The sequence below is a fragment of the Neomonachus schauinslandi genome, chromosome 6 (genome assembly GCF_002201575.2).
Source record: "Neomonachus schauinslandi chromosome 6, ASM220157v2, whole genome shotgun sequence".
Taxonomy (NCBI): domain Eukaryota; kingdom Metazoa; phylum Chordata; class Mammalia; order Carnivora; family Phocidae; genus Neomonachus; species Neomonachus schauinslandi.
The window spans coordinates 129,471,077-129,488,703 of NC_058408.1; the positions used below are offsets into that span (position 1 = coordinate 129,471,077).

General features: G+C 42.5%; 1 protein-coding gene across 7 annotated transcripts in view; it reads right to left on the reverse strand.

Moving 5' to 3' along the window:
• STN1 (STN1 subunit of CST complex) overlaps positions 1-17,627 on the reverse strand; it is a 42,581-nt gene that overhangs the window by 14,666 nt on the left and 10,288 nt on the right. For 5 of the 7 annotated variants that reach the window (XM_021699999.1, XM_021700000.1, XM_021700005.1 and 2 more), the window contains 4 exons: positions 13,592-13,660; positions 8,394-8,561; positions 7,539-7,653; positions 3,558-3,732 (listed from right to left, as the gene is read on the reverse strand). In XM_021699999.1, coding sequence (XP_021555674.1) covers positions 3,558-3,732; positions 7,539-7,653; positions 8,394-8,561; positions 13,592-13,660 — 527 coding nt within the window. The remainder of the gene's footprint in view (positions 1-3,557; positions 3,733-7,538; positions 7,654-8,393; positions 8,562-13,591; positions 13,661-17,627) is intronic. The other 2 variants (XM_021700004.1, XM_021700001.1) reach the window with 2 other exon arrangements.

The window sequence follows — 17,627 nt, forward strand, 5'->3', positions numbered from 1 at the left end:
GAGAGAGAGTGAGAGAGAGAGAGAGCACATGAGAGGGGGGAGGGTCAGAGGGAGAAGCAGACTGCCTGCTGAGTAGGGAGCCTGATGTGGGACTCGATCCCAGGACTCCAGGATCGTGATCTAATACTCTTAATTAAATTAATAGTCAACAAGCTGGAGCACCTGGTCATTAGAACATTATGGCCTGAAAGTTGACGAACATTCCAAGTTATGACAGCATCCGTTCCCTGAAGGCAGAATAAGGCCAAGAACTATGTGATGACTCCCACAGGCAGAAAATCTATGTGAGTGTGTTTAGAATAAACAACTCACCTAGCAATACTCAGTCACACAGCCTTGTATTCTGGGGCCTTCAGGGAAAGCTGTATTTATTAGGGGAAGCACAATCAACCCAAAACAGACTCTCCCACGAAACAGTTAAAGCCACTTAATCTTCATAATTCTAAGGAAATTCATCTTTTCAGTAAATTTAATATCAGGATCCTAAGGGTTGAGTTTATTACAGCTCTTACCAAGATAGAAATAAACTGGAGACTAAAAAATGATTGTTGCATGATTACTGCCATCATTAGAAATGACTCCTGGTTATCCCCAGACCACACAAAAAGCTCAGTTCCTCCTCCCAGATTTCTGTAAGCTCAGGGAGCAGGACAGTGTGCTAGGACTGTGAGACTAAAAGCACAGTTTCAGCTGTGAACAAGGAGGACCCAACAGAAAAGGCTCTGTGAATATAAATAGTATGTGAAACTTCCTTTCCAAAAACATTTGCCTCGGCTGACCTCAGAACATATCTCCCTACTGGTTCTAATGATACAATCTCAGGGGGAAGGCCCCCAATCATCTCTGCTAGCCAGCAGCTTGGCTTGGCCTGGGATTTGTGTCCTTCTTGTCTTTTTCTAAAGACAAGGCTCATCTGATTCGGGAAACCAAATGCACAGAGAGAGAAACAGTGACTGGCTGAACATGCTGAGCCTGAGCAGGCCTCTCCCAGCCACAGGTCAGGAACTGGGTGGATCTCTGAAATATATATATAGTCTTCATTCTCAAACTCTACATTTATCCAGCTGTCAAAGAAACAATGGTTTTGCAAGGTCTGCTTATCATGTTTCTGGATTTGCTAAGAAGGGCCACTACGGAAAAAGAAAGGCGGGGGGATGACATTCAAACCCTCTCTCCCCTGGCCTCTAAACTATATAACACTATTACAATGATTTTTTGTGAAGCTTTCATCTGTATGACAACAGGAAGTGCCAAAGGATCTAGGGTTTCACCATCACTGTAAAGCATCCTTAGTCTCCTAGGCTCTATTAAACAGACTTCAACTTAATGATGCTGACCTCCCCAACCACAGTCATGTGAGGGAATAATTCATAATTGATGGGAAAAAGTTTCCAAAGACAAAACAAAGTGCCACATTCATTTCTCTTTAAACATACCTGACTGGGCAGACAACAAGTTTCTGCTCTGAGCATTTTCAAAAAGATGTCACGCCAAAAGTTCCCCACGGTCGTTTTGAATGGAGGAACCTTCAGAGAATCCTCAGAGTCTCTCTACTTAATTGTGGCTCCTACAGAAGAGTGGGTTCACGGGAAGAATGTGGTCTTTGCTAAGCTTCAGTTTCCTTCCCAACAGGCCGACAGAGTGGTCACAAGTGTTAGGGGGCTAACTTGGCGGTGAGCCGCCTCTGAACGACTAATTGGGAGGAAGCTTAATCCTGCGGACAGCTGCGGGACCCCACCCGCGAAGGAGCCCAGGAGGGCAGAAGGCAGCGGCTAGTCCGGGCGCTCTCCACCTGCGCGTCCCCTGACACGCTATCCCTGTCTCTGCGAATGACATCGCGGGTCACCGGGCACACAGCCTGCGGCCAGCAGGAGGTAATTAGGTTCGTGAATGAAACTGAGACGCAGTGGCTGTCGCCTAGGAGGTCAGGATGAGGACCCGGTGTCTGTTCCACCAGAATCACGAGGAGTAACTTATGTTACCTAACAAGGTATTCACGGCAGCCCTGCTGGTAATGACAAAAGATCGGAAAACTTCTAAACAGCCCAGAAATGGAGAGACTGGTTAAATAAATTACGGTACATGTAACAAAAGATTATTATAGTGGCAAATCCATATGTATGGCTAGGAAAGGCTAAGACATGCAGTTCAGTGAAAAGCTAGGTATAGATCAGAGTTTAGCATGCTACCAATTGTGTAAAAAAGGGGGGGGGAATATAACTACTCCTAGTTTATAAATGCACAGACTCTCTCTGGAAGGATACTCATGAGACTAGCAATGGTGCTTGTCTCTGGGGAAAGAGGGTGGGAGGGAGGATGGGAAGGAAACTTACTTTTAACTAGATACTTCTGGGGACTATTTAAATTTTTAAAAACTTCATTCCTTCAACCAACAAATAAGCATCAAGAACTTAGTTTATGGCAGCCCTGTTCTAGGCCATGGTTCTAGAGAGCGAAGAACAAGATAGAGAAGACCTCTGCCCTTGTAAAATTTAAATTCTGGCAGAGGAATAGGTAGGCAAACAAGTAGGTACCAGTGATATCCTGAGATATGAAAACAGGGTGATAACACAGTGAGGAAGCAGGTGGCTATCAGAGCAAATACGGGGAGGGCAAGAAGGCGACATTTCAGCAGAGATCATTCCCGGGTGGAATAAATAAAATAAATAAAAATAAATGGTGTCACAACAACAAAAAACCTGAGAATTGCAATGAAAGGGAAAGCCTAAAATTAAAGTTTCAAATAACTCTTAATTCCAAGCAAATAAATAAACACCCAACAACTTAAGTTCACCTGTAACATGAGAGGGGAAAAAGGGACAGCTCTTTCCCAGAGGAGTAAGAAATTATTTGATTGTTCCTAGAAATTTTTACTTATAAACTAGACTGAACACAACTTGGTCTTTATTCAAATCCTAATAAGGTAACCTTATTTTGACGAAGAGAGAGCAAGTCATTAAAAACTTTGGTTCAAGAATCATCTTGCTGGGGGCACCTGGGTGGCTCAGGTGGTTAAGCGGCTGCCTTTAGCTCAGGTCATGATCTCAGGGTCCTGGGATTGAGCCCCGCATCAGGCTCCCTGCTCAGTGGGGAGCCTGCTTCTCCCTCTCCCTCTGCCCCTCCACCTGCTTATGCTTATTCTCTCTCTGTGTCAAATAAATAAATAAAATCTTAAAAAAAAAAAAACCCTCTTGCTGAATAATCTTGGAAAAACAATCACCTCTTCTCATTTATTTCCCTCTTATTTGGCTCCTGCTGAGATTAAATACCCATCTCAGTGAATACTAAGTAGTATGAACCTTAAACTACTTTTTTCCCCTACCCAAAGATTAAGTTTACTGAGATTAAATGAGGAGGACAAAAGGGCAGGTGCATTCTCATTTCAAATTCTTAGTGGTCAGTGACCTTTCCAGAAGAGAAACATGGACTAGAACCAGAACCTCTATTCCCTGGGTCTACCCTCTGAGTGTTCATGCCACAGTCCTGTTCACCCATACCCTTGAGCTGCAGATATGGGACAGGGGACCTGAATTCTCACATGGGCATGCAGCACTTACCTGCTCAGAGCTGGCGCTGTGAATCACAGGCTGATTGGCAAGGGACAGCAGAGATTCCACAGTTTCCAATTCCTGCTGGTAAAAGGTTTGCACTTTGTTCTCCACGAGGAATTCTTTGGCTCTTTCACTCAGCAAATACGTGAGATTGGCAAGGTCCAGGGTACCTGGATCGCTGCTGGGGGAAAGTTTTTAAAAGCCCTGCAGAAAACTATCACCTCTGTTTCTTTTCGGTGTGCATGAAAAAGAAATTCAGCTGGGAAATGTGACACTATATTGATGTTTGTTTGACTGATTGAAGTATAGCTGACACCCAATTTTAAATTAATTTAAGGTATACAATATAGCATTTGACAAGTCCATACTATGCTACATTCACAAGTGTGGCTACCATCTGTCACCATTCAATACTATTACAATACCATTGACTGTATTCCCTGTGCTGTATCTTTTATCCCTATGACTTATTCATTCCATAACTAGAAGCCTGTATCTCCTACTTTCCTTCACCCATTTTGTCCATCCCCGTCCCCCCCCCACTCCTCCCCTTTGATGGGACCCTTAGGTTGTTTCCATATCTTGGCTACTGTAAATAATGCTGATTTAATCACGGAGGTGTTTTTTGAATTAGTGTTTTTGTTTTCTTTGGGTACACACCCAGTAGTGGAATTACTGGATCATATCGTATTTCTATTTGTAATTTTTTTATTTTTTATTTTTAATTTTTTTGATTTTTTAAAAAGGATTTTTAAGCCTTCCCCCATTGTATATTTTTGCCTCCTTTGTTACAGATTGAGCACAAAAACATGGATTCATTTCTGGGCTCTCTATTCTGTTCCACTGAACTATGTGTCTATTTTTGTGTCAGTACCATACTGTTTTGATCCCTGTGGCTTTGTAGTATATCTTGAAATCTGGGATTGTGATACCTTAAGCTTTGTTCTTCTTTCTCAAGATTGCTTTGGCTATTTGGGTCGTTTGTGGTTCAGTACAAATTCTAAGATTATTTGTTCTAGTTCTTTGAAAAATGCTGTTGGTATTTTGAAAAGGATGCACTGAATCCATAGACTGCTTTGGGTAGTACGGACATTTTAACAATATTAATTCTTCCAACCCATGAGCATGGAATATCTTTTCATTTGCATCACCTTCACTTTTTCTCATCAATGTTTTATAGTTTTCAGAGTATAGGTCTTTCACCTCGTGGTTTTTTCCTAGGTATTTTATTCTTTTTGGTGCAACTGTAAATAGAATTGTTTTAATTTTTCTTTCTGCTACTTTGTTATTAGTGTATAGGAATGCAACCAATTTCTGTGTATTAAAATTCTATATCCTGCAACTCTACTGAATTCATTTGTAGTTTTAATAATTTGTTTTGGTGGAGTCTTTAGGATTTTCTATGTATAGTGTCATTGTCATCTGCAAATAGGGACAGTTTAACTTTTTTCTTACCAATTTGGATGCCTTTTCTTTCTTCTTCTTGTTTGACTGCTGTGGCTAGGACTTCTAGTACTATGTTGAATGAAAGTGGCAACAGTGGATTTCTTGTCTTGTTTCCAGTGAGTATGATGTTAGCTGTGGGTTTTTCATATATGGCCTTCATTATGCTGTGTTCCCTCTAAGCTCACTTTGTTGAGAGTTTTTATCATGAATGGCTGTTGAATTTTGTCAAATGCCTTTTCTGCATCTATTGAGATGATCATGTGACTACTGAGAAGATCATGTGACTCTCATCCTTTGTTTTATTAATGTGGCATCTCATGTTGATTGATTTGTAAATATTAAACAATCCCTGCATTCCCAGAATAAATCCCACGTGATCATGGTGAATGATCCTTTTAATGTATTGTTGAATGCAGTTTGCTAGTATTTTGTTGAGGATTTTTTTTTTTTTTAAGATTTTATTTTTTTATTTGACAGAAAGAGACACAGCAAGAGAGGGAACACAAGCAGAGGGAGAGGGAGAAGCAGGCTTCCCGCTGAGAAGGGAGCCCGACGTGGGGCCCGATCCCAGAACCCATGACCTGAGCCGAAGACAGACGCTTAACGACTGAGCCACCCAGGCGCCCCTTTGTTGAGGATTTTCGCATCCATGTTCATCAGGAATATGGGCCTGTAGTTGTCTTTTTTTGTAGTGTGTCTGTCTGGTTTTAGTGTCAGGGTAATGCCTGCTGCATAGAATTTATTTGGAAGCTTTCCTTCCCCTTCTATGCTCTGGAATTGTTTGAGGAGAATAGGTATTAACTCTTTTTTAAATGTTTGGTAGATTTCACCTGTGAAGCCATCTGGTCCTGGACTTTTGTTTGTTGGGAGTGTTCTGACTACTGATTTAAATTTATTACTGGTAATGGGTCTGTTCAATAATAACGCTTGTTTTTGACATAAAGGGCAATTCGTACAGTGAGCTCTGTGCGGTCATTTAAAAGGATGAGGCAGGACTACAGCAGCTATAATATTCATGAAAGATTTGGGGGAAAAAGTCAAGCTGCAGAATAGTATATAAGCTGTGTTCCCATTTTTATTAAAAAGCAAATGATGGGGCGCCTGGGTGGCTCAGTCATTAAGCGTCTGCCTTCAGCTCAGGTCATGATCCCAGGGTCCTGGGATCGAGCCCCACATCAGGCTCCTTGCTCAGTGGGAAGCCTGCTTCTCCTTCTCCCACTCCCCCTGCTTGTGTTCCCTCTCTCGCTGTGTCTCTCTCTGTCAAATAAAATCTTTTAAAAAAAAAAGCAAATGACAACCCATAAAATATATGGGTGAATGTTCATGCTTGTATATGCACAGAAGAAAAATGTCTAAAAGGATACGCATCAACCTACGAATGGTGGCAACCTTGGGGTAATGGTACTGAGGCAGGAAAATGGGGAACTTCCACTTTGTTACTTTCTACAGGTCTAGAGTTTGGTTTTTTTTTTAACATACATTTTTTGAATATATAATATGTATATGTTTTTTTTTTTTTTTTAAGATTTTATTTATTTATTTGACAGAGAGAGACACAGCGAGAGAGGGAACACAAGCAGGGGGAGTGGGAGAGGGAGAAGCAGGCTCCCCGCAGAGCAGGGAGCCCGATGCGGGACTCGATCCCAGGACCCTGGGATCATGACCTGAGCTGAAGGGAGTCGCCTAACCAACTGAGCCACCCAGGCGCCCCTATAATATGTATATGTTAAAAAAGTTAAAGTGGGGGGGGGTGCCTGGGTGGCTCAGTCGGTTAAGCGGCCGACTCTTGCTTTTGGCTCAGGTTGTGATTTTGTGGTCCTGAGATAGAGCCCCGCATCAGGCTCTCTGCTCAGTGCAGAATCTGGTTCAGATTCTCTCTTCCTCTCCCTCTTTAAATCTTTAAAAAAAAAATTAAAGCGTACACAGTGAAGTCTCCTTTCTATCCTCCTTGCAGTTCCCACCTGTAGGCAGAGGCTATTATTGGTTTTCTGCCCCCGCTCAGAGTCCTTTGATGCAGACACTAATGAGTATGCATGTATTCTTAGTCCTCCTGTACCCCCTGACCCCCCCCCCACAAGAAAGTAAAATCATCCCTGGTTGGGAATGATGGGTATCATTTTTTACAGTTTCTTGTTATAATGTGTCATTGTGTAGTATTTTGACTATGAGGTTTCATGGCAGCTTTCTTGCCTTGGGGCTCATTGAGCTTCTTGGATCTGTGCATTTATAGTTTTCAGCAAACTTGGAAAAACTTCATCCATTATTTCTTCAAATACATTTTCTCTGCTCCCTGCACTCCTCCAGGGACTCCAATTACACATACACTTTCCTCCCAGGAACCTTAGAATATCTGTACTATTATTATCTTCACCTTGCAGGTAAGAAAATGAAGCCACATGGGGAGTAAGGAGACTTGCCCAGAGCCCCTCCATGAGTGTGGACAGCTCAGGATTTGAACCCTGGCCTACCCCAGCAACTGGGCTCCCGCTGCTTGGCTTACTGCCATCAATACGTCTTTAGCAGTGAGAGGCCACAGCTTACCTTTCTTGCTCTAGGGCTGGACTGCAGAAAGGCTGGTCATAAACTTTCCTGTAGATACTGGGCAGCTCAAGCATCCTCGCGATTTGAATGTTACACACGGGATCTTCTACTTTATCTAATAAGCCATGGGGAAAACATGCCATAGAAATTACAATGAGATCAGCTCTCTCCAGGGTTCTGGAGAGAGGACCTGCTGCTAGGCACCCAGTGGGTCTCCTTCCCTATGGGTGCCCAAGGATCATACATCCTAGATGCACTAAATGGTTCCCAGTCATCCTTTGAGAGGGAATGCAACGCCCTCAGCATCACAGGCCTGTCCGGCAGCAGACTGGAACCAGGGAAAGCACTTTCGCTTATGCACTCATCTGTTACAATGGCAAACAACAGGGGCCATCCGTGGGATTTCCAACCCAAATCAGCCAGAGTCCTGCAAAACGTATCACTCAGAGGATGTGGGACGATCGTTATTTCCAATTAGCTGTTTTCCTTCAAAGTTAATGGACTCAGTGGTATTCAAGAAATCGCCATCATTTTAAAGAATATGAACACTCTGCCCTAAATGGACTGACACACAGAACTTCAAAGTACTTTAAACTCTGATGTGGCCCAAATAAATTTGCCAGATATATATAATAAATCATTTGTTTTCTTCCCCCATTTCTAGTTACTGCTCTTCAAAACAAAGTTAAAAATGCTGTTTTTCTAAAGAAACCTGTTATGAAATATAATTTCGTCCAGTAAAGAGTTACATCTTTTTATCTGAACTTTTTTGCCGTTTGACTTCCAGATAACCCAGAGTTTACTGGACACACACCCAGCATAACAACCAATTTGGCAGAGATAACTTGTGCTTACAATAAGTGGTGACACGAATCTCTCGTTCCTCTCTGTACATGTGGACATAACCTCTGATCTGGATAATGTCCCCAATTTCTATCTTTGTCTTCTGCTCAATGGTGTCTTGCAGCTTCTTAAGCTGTGAGGTTAAGTTCAGCTCCCCTAGAGCTGCAGCAGCTGTAGTTGCTATAGGGCCAGAAGAGACAAATACATAACACGATCACTCCACCGCATGTGTGACACAGTTCTGGGGTGAGACCAACATAAGACACCTATTCCTTCTACTTCTGATTAGCGGCTCTACTGTAAGAAATCTGCACAACCTTCTGAAATCCTCTGCTGAACAGAAGGCATAAGTTGTAATTTTTCAAAAGTAGGCTGAAGGGAACAGAGTCTAGGAGGCCTGATAACCCGTTAGTGAGAAAGTCCTGGCAGGGCTCCGACAGGTTCTCCCCTGCTCCTGCATTGCCAGCGCATTCAAAGGGCTCTACGTGGTCCTTAGCCGAGTTCTGCGTTTGGTGGCAACAGCTCTCAACAACCCTTTAAAGTGTCCTTGCAGGAAGACAAGTCTGGCACAGGGGAAAAGGGGACCCAGATCTCCATATGCAGTTCTGTTTATAGGGAAGGCGAATATGCCTCAGGCTGATTTCCCACCTAGGTGCTCAACACCCTAATCTCTCGCCTCTCATCTTCGTTGGGTAACTGGGGTAAACCCGCGCTCTCTCTCTCTTTCTCTTTCTCACACACGCACGTTCTCATACCACTTACAACTGAAAGTTTAAGCAACTTCATGGTGAAAATAACCCAATGCACTTTCAATTCTAAATAATTTCTATCACTTAAGTTTAATTTCAAATTGTATTAAATAGTAAGAAGCATAGCTGAGAATATTTGGGTACCATAGGTGCTGTTCTGAGGACTTGACGCTGTATTAGCACATCTCATCCTCACAACTACACCGATTTATTATTAGCCCCATTTTATAGAGGAGGACACTGAGTCACAGAGAGGTGAAGCAACTTGCACAAAGTAAAACAACTAGCTAGCAACAAAGCTGGGGTTTGAACCCAGGCGGTCTCTGACACTAGCACCTTCCTGTTTATTCTCTGCTCCTGCCCTGTGAGCATACTCGTATTTTCCAGTTACAGCTAGTGTGTGTAAACAATTCGACGTTCTGATTTTCTGCCTGGCTCAAGTTCAGATACACACATGTATCCACAGAATCTATACAACTCGAGCATTTTAAAAAATCATGGAGCACTGGCATGTTAATATACCACAGTTTGATGAGCTAGTCTCATTAAATATCCCCTTCTCCCCGCTTTTTGTAATTTTTTATTTCGGCTTTAATCACCTGCACTGGATGCAGCTTAGAGGTCAGCGCTTGGGTAATGGAGTCAGACAGACCGGGCTGAGATCTCCACTCACTTCCTACCGGCTCTGCGACCGTGGGCAGGCTGTTAACCTCACGGCGCCAGGGTTTCCTCAACTGTGAATTGGGGGTAACAGGAGAGCCCACCTCACAGACAGAGTTGTTGCACATGCTGTAAGTTAACCCTTACATCATGAGCTTGGCATGATGTCAGACCCACAGGAAATGGTCTATAAATGTCAGCTATTTGTAAAAATGAATAATGAAGCCCTCGACAAAATTATTTTGTTTTCCTTGGGGTCTTTTGTTGGGAATTACTGGACAGAAAAGTAAAAACAGGTTTACAGTTCATTACATATTGTCAGAATGTTTGCCAGAAAGAAACAATCAAACCGTTCTGTTTTGACAAGGTGTCAAGGCGCATGCTTGCAGCTCCTACACCGGCTTCCGTCACGTGGATGTTTAGTACCTTAAAAAATACGTAATGATTCCATGACGTTTTATTTTTGCTTTTAAACTGCCAGACAGGCTCTGTGTTTTTATATAAGATGATCTGCTCTCTGCATTTCTTTACGTGTGAGAAATCATCTTGTGCATTCTATGTATCCTTCATGTCTTTTTTTAGGGAAGCTTTATCAGTTCTGCTAATTATATCCACTCCCCCCATTCCACTGCTTTTCTGTGCTTTTTGGATTTCATTTTACTACATGAAAGTTTGAAAAGATGTTTAGTCTATCCCACTGCCACTGATGGTAGTTTTCGGGGCTTTAACAGCTAGGGACTTATCAGAGTTTAACACGTGAACCCCGTATTTGCTGCGATAAACACACAACTCCATCTTCTTTACGTTGTCATGTAAGCTGAAGATACGGATCAGAGTCACCTCTTTTAAAAATATTTTTATCTACCTGAGCCAACATTTGTTAAATGCTGATGTATTTCCTGCTCTTGTTTTATTTCTGGCTTGTCATATACTTAGTGTTCCTATAATGAATGAACAAATCTCCCCATTAGCCTATTGATCCCATTGTCTTTTTAATCTTACACAACTTAGATGACTGTGGCTTTGTAAAGTGCCACAGCATTACTTTTCTTTTCCCGCATCTACTCTATCAGGGGAAACAGCAACCTAGAGAGCACGGAGCACCAACACCTAGTAATCTAGAACACCATCGGCATTAATGGTACTCAGCTGACCGGCTTTCTTCAGAAAATACCCAGGTGTTACTTTTTAAAAGGTTTATTCCATCTGTGTTCCTGTCCCCTCAAGCCGTCTTGTATTTAGGCTGAATTTAAAACACATCATAATAAATGTTTCCTACAGCACTGCTGAAATGATCAGACTGGCGGCCAGTCTGAGAATGAGGCCCAGCTTTCATTTAAAGGGTGAGCCAAACTGCCGAAAGAACGGCTCAAGCTCTGTAATTTGGTGAATCTAATGAGATGGCTGGAGCCTGACGGAATTTCATTTTAAGTAGCCTATTCCACGCTGGAAAGATAAACCCCCTCTAAAGTTATAGTATCAAGGGCCAGGCTTTCTTAACTTTTCTCATAAGCTAGTCTAAATGGTACACTCAACAGGACATTTATAGGAGTTAATAGCTTATTCTTAATTACCTTAACGGACTGCAACATGATTTTGACTCAGGCTGAATTTTGTTTAAAAAAAATTAGTCTCCATTGGCCACGTTCCAGGGGAAAGCTTTTAAATTGAGGGCAATTAAATGAAAAGGAGAGAATAGGCTAGTCAGGAATAATTTAAAAATCTCACTTCATATATAACATGACGAGAATCATTTTCGGGCTTTTTCCTTGTATTCTTACCCTCTCTTTTTATTCTCAAAGCAATTTCCAATTAAGGCTACCCACTGTGACTGTTCACCTATTCAACTACTTACAAATATTTTAAAAATCTTAGTCTCAGTATTAGTAGACATTTTATCCAAAAACTTACTAAATATAAGAGTTATACAATATTCCTAATGTCATTCTTTAAAAAGAAAAAGTTGATTTTGAAAATTAAAACAATGTCTAAAACAGGAGTCTGCAAGCTACAGCCCATGGGCCAAATCCATCCACAACCTGTTTTTGTAAATAAAGTTTTACTTTACTGTACCTACTGTGTGTGGCCGCTTCTGTGTTACTATGGCAGAGCTGAGCAGTTGAGGTGCAGACCAGAGCGCCCACGAAGCAGAAAACATTTACTATTTGACCCTGTACAGAAAAAGTCTGCTGCTCCATAGCCTGAAACAAGTCCATATATTCAAACGACACCCTCTGATTGAGGGTTTGATGACACAAAACCCATAAATCTGCAAATGATTTTAATACCCTAGACATATATGAAAATTCAATTATCTGACTGTCCTATAGATTTATTTCTTGCCTCTGAAACAGCTGCATAAAAATCTGCTGTCGGGGCGCCTGGGTGGCTCAGTCGTTAAGCGTCTGCCTTTGGCTCAGGTCATGATCCCGGGGTCCTGGGATCGAGCCCCGCATCGGGCTCCCTGCTCGGCGGGAAGCCTGCTTCTCCCTCTCCCACTCCCCCTGCTTGTGTTCCTGCTCTCGCTGTGTCTCTGTCAAATAAATAAATAAAATCTTAAAAAAAAATCTGCTGTCATTCTCAATTTTTATCTACAAAATATCCTAAACAAAGCAGTGCCAATGATTAAGATGTTCCCAAATTAGGAAATGGAACACTGAAGTTATAGGAAACTGATGGCCAAGTTCTAAACGTAAATACGTCAGAAAATTAAGCCAAGGAGCATTCCACTGGTCAGGATGGTCAAAGTAGGAAGCTGAGATTCTGGCAGGTAATGGCAGAGAGGAAAGACACCGTGTATCACCCAAGGAGCCAGACACCAGATGTTAGATAGAATAGCAGACAGTATTTCATGTGCCACTGTGTATTTCATATGCACCGCACTGTGTATGCTGCCAAACAGAAAGACAAGGTCCCAATTGCTGTAGCTTTTCTAGAACCAAAAATGATCACCAGTATTGCCCAGTATTTTTTTTATTATGAACTTAACTTAAAAAAACTACCTAAGGCCTATTAAAATGTACTCAAGGAATTCCAAATGCTGTTTCAGTTATAGTCAATGTGTTCAACATACAATTTTAAAGTTTCTTTTTGGGGCGCCTGGGTGGCTCAGTCGGGTTAAGCATCTGCCTTCAGTTCATGATCTCAGGGTCCTGGGAACAAGTCCCCCATCGGGCTCCCTGCTCAGCGGGGGGGTCTGCTGCTCCCTCTCCTTCTGCCCCTCCCCCCCCCACTCACACTCTCACTCACTTGCTCACACACACCCTCTCTCAAATAAATAAAATCTTTAAGAAAAAAAGTTTCCTTTCAGTTTATATTATTCAATGGTTAACTCCGAAGGAATCCTATTTTACCTTCTCATCAATTTTAGAATTTCTGACATCTTTGAGATTTCAGAAAATCTGGATTGTGGCAGCACAGAAGTTAGTGGGCAATCACGTAAAAGCAAAAATCTCCAAAACTTTCTTTGGTCAAGGGATACGCCTGGAGCATGGGGATTCTGACCTCACTGGCAATTAGGCTAAAACATCTTGACTTCCGTAATAACTACCACGGTAAAAAGGAAATGCTCAAATTCCCAGCAACCTAGTCACGCTCCTGCAGGCTCGGTAGGAAGTGAGCACCAGAGAAGACGGGAGAAAGAAACACAACTAGCTCTTCTATGACGTCAGCCTGCAGAGGGGCCAGATCTGCAGTTGATCCACAGATTTCACCCGTGGACAAATACGAACATTCAGCCCTACAGCTGTTCTGATGAGCCACCCTGAGTAAAAAAAGTAAAGGACGGTCAAATAAAAGTACCTGATGAAGACTCGGTATTGTTCGACTTTTTCCAGCAGATGCAATTTATAACTCCAGTGCTGTCATCTACTGCAAGAGAAGCAGAAAAGGGCAAAAGAGAGATTTGGGCACTGCTAGTGAATTCGCAGGTCGTCATTGCATTCGGCCATACCCCAAAGTGACATTTTTCAACAGCCCGGTCTGGGAACTGCTTGTCTGCATGGGTCGCTGGCATAGGAGAGCCTAGCGGAAGGTAGTCAACATTTCACCTACCCTGCCGCTCCTAAAAAACGGTGTCCTCGGGAAGTTAAGTACAAAAATCTCAATGAATGCTCACATACAAAATTGGCCTTGCTCTCCCACCGTGAAGCAAGAGTGTGCTGACACAGCCCATGGCTGAGAGGACTTGGGGCGCAACCTTCTCTCACCGTCTGCTCTTTCACTAGCTCGATGACTTCCCAAGACAAAGCATCCCAAATTTCCTGACCGCATGTCTCTTTGTGAATGAGCTTCTGCCCAGTCCTTACCACTGAAGGGGACGTAAGGAAAGCCAACTATATTGCAGAAGAGCAGAGTTTTGTTTTCATAATGGAAAATAATTATATTTTGATCACATAAATAATTTTGGCTTATTTTATCCCTAGTGCAACACACACACACAGAATTTCCATTGCACTTGGATTTATAACTGCAGAGGAACTGGAGATGTTTGCTATGAGAGGTGTTTTCTCTTTGTCTAATTTCGGAAAACTCAAAAAAAGATCAGTGGGCTTAATGATTTTTTAAAAAATCATCAGTGAGACTGTTGTAAATGCACATGTAATACAGAATGTAAGGCAAATTTTTTATTGCTGGTTTAAACCTGAGTTGAAAGCAGAAGCCAAGAAAATTATTTCTTATACTAAAATAAATTCTAAATAGATTTTATTAAATATAAAACAGGTAAACTTAAAAAAATAAGAAGAAAATATGGGTAAATACTTTTGAACCTTGGGCTTATAGTTGGTGGGAAGAGACTTCTTTAAAGAGACCTGAAAATCAGAACTCATTTTTAAAAGTCTGGTATAGATGACCAATTAAAAATTAATACCGTATAGCAATTTTCTAAATGATAGGGCTAGTGTCTTAATGTATAATGAGCTCACAACAGGGGCACCTGGATGGATAAGTCAGTTAAGCGTCTGACTCCTGATTTTGGCTCAGGTCATGATCTCAGGGTTGTGAGATCGAGCCCCATGTCTACACTCAGCACTGAGTCTGCTTGAGATTCTCTCTCTCCCTCTGCCCCTCCCCCTTCAAATAAATAAATAAATAAATAAATAAATAAATAAATAGCTCCTACAAATGAATAAAGAAAAGTCCAAGACCACCAGAGAAAAGATGTCAAGGAAAAAGAACACATAATTTACGGAAGATATAAAAATGGCCAAATAAACATGTGTGAGTACACTAAACTCATTAGTTACCAGAAAAAGAACTTAAATAATTTCTCAACTATTAGAATGACAAACATTAAAAATATTGATACCCTCATATGCTGTTAGTGGGAGTGTAAATTTCTATCAAATTTCTGAAGAGCAAGTTTGGAAACGTGTTGAATTTTTAAATGTGTATGCCCTTTGACTTAGTGATTACTTCTAGGAATTTATCCTGAAGAGAAAAACAGAATACACACACAGATTTATACATCTTGTATAAGGCTGTTTGCTGCAACATTGTTTATAATGCTGTTAGTTGGAGATAATCTAAATGCTTATAAATATGGAACTGGTTAAATAAATTACAATGGCATACCATATGAGAATAAAAAGTTATAGTGAAGATTTATGTTCATTGCTGTTAAAAGATATTCATGCCTCATTTTAAAAAAGAAATCTTATATCTAATTTGTGTAAAACATTAAATAGCGTATTTTGACAGAAATGATTTTAAGACACTGAAATGGTAATAGCAGTTTTTTTTGGAGTGTTGGAAAGGAACTCCACACTGAATGTACATGCTGACTGTAAGCCTCATTTCGGAAATATTAAGAGAAAGAAATATGCATAATAGTACAAGGAAATAAGACATATCTGTATTTCTCCAAATAGGAACAAGTGAAAAACATTAGGAGGGATGTTCACCCAAACATTGACATTGTTTTTATCTTATTTATAGGGTTTCATATAATTTTTATGTACTTCAGTAAAATTTTCTCCAGTTTTAAATTTTATTTTATAATGAGTATCATTTTAAAATAAATCAATAAGGACATTCTGAGTTTAAAAAAAAAAAACAAACTGTATGACACCTCTAGGCACACCACTTCTCTGCCAGGGTAAAATCCTGGTTTATCATGTAAAGTAAAAAAATATGAGCACATGAACATTTGTTCTAGAAAACGTGAAGACACTGATGGTAGCCTCCCAGGATTCTAGGTCTGAGCCTGAGCTGCTGTCACATGCTGAGTGCTCTGGGCACGGCCACCAGACCCTCAGACTTTCTGGTCTGTAAGGCCTCCTGGCAGGTGCTGTGCCCTGGCAGCCTGAGGTCTGGGGGCTGGAATGCCCCGGAAGGGGAGCATCCTTGCAGAGCCGCACAACATCCGCCCCAGTTGGGCAGCACTGCCTGGGCCGCTGGCCTTTTGTTTCAGCAGTGGAATGAGTCAGTGGGAACAGGAAACAGCCCCCAGGCCAGGACGATGGTGAGTCAGGTGGAGCAGGACCCAGGACAGCAAGGAGTGGCCGCCTGGCCGGTGGCCCAAGAGCCAAGCTGGCCCTGCGGATAGCAGGGAGGGTGCAGCTCTCCCCTGAACAGGCCTCACAAGAACTCAAGTTCTTTCTACTCTCAATTACTCCAACCTTCAGATGCTTTTCGGTTTCCCACTGCCCACAGATGTGTCCTGTTCTTCTAACATCCATCCTAAAGAGAACATTTATTGGGGAATAGTCACACCTATCTCCTTAATCTTTTTAGAATGGGAAAGGGGTTAAGTGAAGCCCCTTCACGTCACAGGTGAAGGGGCTTCATTTACAATAACTGGCCTGGTTTCAGGGCCAGGACGAACATCCTCAAACAGCCTCTTCCATGTGACCTAAAAAATAGAAAATCGAAGACCAGATGGGCTCTCTGCTCCTCCGCATCCGACAAATAGCCGCATCTTCCGGCGCAGGGCCCCAGCAACCCTGAGACACAATGGGGAAGGTCGAGTAAACGGATTTGGCCCTATTGGGTGCCTGGTCACCAGGGACACTTTTAACTCTGGCAAAGTAGGTGCTGTCGCCATCAATGACCCATCGCTGACCTCAACAACATGGTCTACACACTCTAGTATGATTCCACCATGGCAGATTCCATGGCACAGTCATGGCTGAGAACTGGAAACTTGTCATCAACGGAAAGCCCATCTCCATCTTCCAGGAGTGAGATCTTGCCAACATCAAATGGGGTGATGTGGTGCTGAGTCTGTAGTGGAGTCCACTGGGGTCTTCACCACCATGGAGAAGGCTGGGGCTCAGCTGGAGCGTGGGGTCAAGAGGGTCATCATCTCTGCTTCTGCTGATGCCCCCATGTTTGTGATGGGCATGAACCATGGGAAGTAGGACAACTCCCTCAAGATTGTCAGCGGTGCCTCCTGCACCACCCACTGCTTGGCCCCTCTGGCCAAGGTCATCCATGACAACTCTGCCATCATGGAGGGACTCATGACCACAGTCCATGCCATCACTGCCACCCAGAAGACCACAGACAGCCCCTCTGGGAAGCTGTGGTGTGATGGCTGAAGGGCTGCCCAGGACACCATCCGTCCTGCTACTGGTGCTGCCTAGGCTGTAGGCAAGGTCATCTCTGAGCTGAACAGGAAGCTCAGTGGCACGGCCTTCCATGTCCCCACCCCCAATGTGCCAGTCGTGGATCTGACCTGCCACCTGGAGAAAGCTGCCAAATATGACATCAAGAAGGTTTTGAAGCGGGCATCAGAGGGTCCCCTCAAGGGCATCCTGGGGTACACTGAGGACCAAGTTGTCTCCTGCGACTTCAACAATGACTCCCACTCTCCCACCTTCAATGATGGGGCTGG